This window comes from Acyrthosiphon pisum, chromosome X (genome assembly GCF_005508785.2).
Source record: "Acyrthosiphon pisum isolate AL4f chromosome X, pea_aphid_22Mar2018_4r6ur, whole genome shotgun sequence".
In the NCBI taxonomy this organism is placed as follows: domain Eukaryota; kingdom Metazoa; phylum Arthropoda; class Insecta; order Hemiptera; family Aphididae; genus Acyrthosiphon; species Acyrthosiphon pisum.
In genome coordinates this window covers 110432904-110436335 of record NC_042493.1, presented here as the reverse complement: position 1 = coordinate 110436335, position 3432 = coordinate 110432904, and the positions used below count along the sequence as shown (strand labels likewise).

Here is a 3432-nt window from a genome sequence, read left to right as displayed (position 1 = left end):
TACCTAAGATATCATTAATATAATATCAACGCCTGTGTGTTAATACGAAATACAAGAATAAAATAAGTATGTAAATGTATATTAGTTTATTTCTCACAGAAGAAATATGTATATAATACTATTTATATGTATGTTAAGGTAAATGTATGAATACGGGTTAGCCGACTACTGTTGGTAAATGTCCGAAATTCAGACATTTACCAATTGACTTCGGTAAAACCTAGGATACACAAAATTGTTTGGTCAAAATGTTTGTAGTTGGGACTTTTAAAAACGAAATTTGGTAAATCTTAGAATAAACAATCAGTGTTAGTAAAAGTCAGAAATATAGGAAGTACTTAACTAAAATACTTAAATAATTATTATTATTAATAATTTATAAGATAATTGGTAAAAAAATGTTGACCTTTTACTAACACTGATTGTTTATCCTAAGATCTACCAAATCTCGTTTGTAAAAGTCCTAACGACAAAAATCATTCGGGGTTTGACCAAACAATTTTGTGTATTCTAGGTTTTACCGAAATCAATTGGTAAATGTCTGAATTTTGAAAATTTACCAACAGTAGTCAGCAAAACCTAGGATTTACCGGTAAATCCTAGGTTTAACCTGTATTTGTACTTTTACCGTAACATAGGTATACATAAAATTAGAAAGAATTTTTTTAAAAACAATTATATCTCAGTCTAAATGTCATATATTCTTGGAAATACTTTTATATGATCAAGGACATTACAATTTGGTATTAAAAAAGTTTCATAGTAATTATTCATAAGTTTATAATAAAAAAAATAAAAAAAATTCCATGTAAAACACGACATTAATACTCTCGACGCGCAATCTATAATTCTGGACCATATTTTTTCGCCCTAGCTTAGTACTAATCTGGGCCTTTTCCTAATGTTCATGCAGAAAATGATTGTGAACATGACCAATGATTGTGACAATTATCATCATCATATAAAATCTTTGTCTGATAGGTACATTATTATTATTTATTATAACTGTTCATTATAAATATAAGTAATTTATAGACTAGCCAATACATAAAATAAATGTTCAAAATATGTTTCCGTGTATATAACAATAATCACAAATAACTATTTAAGCCAGGGGTCAGTATTAATTTAATATGTGACTTACAAGACTGATAATTAATTTAAAAACAGGCAAATTAAAAATCATAAAATTATGGTATAAGGTATTATTTAATTAATTAGTAATACAAATATAAAATAATACAGGATTACATTTTTTTTTTTTTTTTCTATATTTGTTCATTGAAACGACTTCAAGGTCTTTGACAATGCTTATCACAAGTGGGTAGTAGGGAGATCATGTGATCTATTTATCTATGTATATATCACTATATGCATGATACTACCCCCCTTCTCCAAGAGGAGACATGTGCGGTCTTCACTCCCAGTGGAGTGGGACCTAGTTGGAAACCGGATGACGCAATCGGACGACAGCACGGGAAAATGGTGACTGCGTAGAATCACACACATTTTTTGCACTTTGCTATGAATCGAACCGATGACTGTGTGAGTCGTAGTCAACTGTGTGACCACTGCGCCACTCCGGCCCCTAAAGGATTACATTTAATAATTTAAAAATTAGTCAAACAAAATTTTAGTTTAATAAAATGTATGAATAGTGAATACATTGAACTATTCTAAGAATGTCATAAACAAATTGTATTTATTTTTAAATACTTTTAGTATATTACTTAAAAATACCTATTAATAGATTGGTACCCATACATTGCCCATACATAATATAAATAATCCTCTTGGTAGGTCACATACTAAGCGAATACACAGGGGTCTCCAAACTACGGCCAAGGTTTTTGCACTGGTCCGCCAAGCTAATTAATGTTTTGAAAATAATATTTTAATATATTATTTTTATTTAGTTTTCATTGTTTATAATTTATTGAATAATTAAATAAAATGAATTTATAAACTAACATTAACTAAAAATAGAAAAACTCGTTATAAAATAAAATAAAAAAATTATATAATTTTTTAAATAAATCATATCTATTTTTATCTATTATTCAATTTCATAAACTCTCTATTCCTCTCAGTGTTGGCCCGCAATGCCCAAGTGTATCTCAAATTTGGCCCACCATAGAAAAAGGTTGGAGACCTCTGATTTAAGCAACATTATAAAAGCTATAATAAAAAAATAATTTCTTACCCAATTTTTCAAAAGTTCTTTTTTCGAAATCGCAAATAAATCTGGTCGTAAAATAGTACACTGTTCTAAAATTGGTTTCATTAGAATATCTTTTTCTGGAGCAGCATCCAATATATCCTAAAAGCAATAAGTATTATTAAATCATTTTTGTTTTTGTCTATTTTTATTGAATAGTTGATACTTGTACATACAAACAGAAAAATGATTGATCTAACCATAAAAAAATCATACTAGGTTAGGTTAGGTATAATAATAATTTGCTAAAAAAGGTATGTTAAGATTATCGGTTACATAATTTACTTCATATTAGTGTCCAAGCTCTGCAGCATCCTAATACTCAAATACATTGTTATAAATTATAAACAGTTAAATTATTAGACTTTAAATCTACCTTTGTTTTTAGTTACCAATTTAACTTAGCCAGCAATTGTGATTTGTACCATTTAAATTAACAATCAAATATCACCAAAAACAATGTTTCTGTATGTACAATAAAAAATACTAAAGAAAAACAGTATGTTGAAATAACTGTTTACATTTAGGTATACCATTTAATTAATTAATTAATTTAAAATGTAATTAACTAATGAATAATAAGAAAATTTAAAATTATTTTATAAAATATGTTCATTATATTATAATGAATGTCTCTAAATTCAAGTTCACGATGTAATAATAATTTTTATTTAGTGTTTAGTATACATAGATAGAGATATTATGAAGCATATACAGTATATGATTAATTTAATGTTACACACAAACATTAAATAGCTGTACTGAATGAGTATATCATATTAAATAAGTTTATACAGCTGAGTCTCGATAACTCAAATTTCTTACCCCTTGAAGTATAAGTTATGTTTGAGGTAGGTATATACCTAACTCAAAAATTACCCAATTTGTATTTAATTTTTATCCTCCTTGAGATTTGAGGTATCGAGACTCGATTGTATAGTATTTAGTTAGATACTATTTTTCTAATAAGTGTATATAATTTAAATCAAATTTACCTTGTAGCACTTCTTGAGTGGAAAATTTTCATCATATAAAAAAAGACTAATATTTTTTAAATCTATCTGTGATGAATGTTGCTTTTTATTTGAATACATTATTGATTTAGGGCAGTTAGGCCAGTTAGGCCAATTATATTTCTCATATTGACTCATAAAATCATTTGGAACATTCAATTGTTCTAAATATTTTGTTAAAATCTCCAGTTCGTTTCTTTT

The 3432-nt window shown here is 26.8% G+C and overlaps 1 protein-coding gene across 1 annotated transcript in view; it reads right to left on the bottom strand.

The window, feature by feature from the left end:
• Positions 1–1749: 1749 nt before the first annotated feature.
• LOC100571190 overlaps positions 1750–3432 on the bottom strand; it is a 10498-nt gene continuing 8815 nt past the window's right edge. Inside the window, exons 2-4 of the mRNA XM_029485395.1 lie at positions 3214–3427; positions 2204–2320; positions 1750–1868 (exon numbers count right to left, since the gene is read on the bottom strand). Of these exons, the coding sequence (XP_029341255.1) occupies positions 1836–1868; positions 2204–2320; positions 3214–3427 (364 nt within the window). The 3' untranslated portion in view covers positions 1750–1835. The remainder of the gene's footprint in view (positions 1869–2203; positions 2321–3213; positions 3428–3432) is intronic.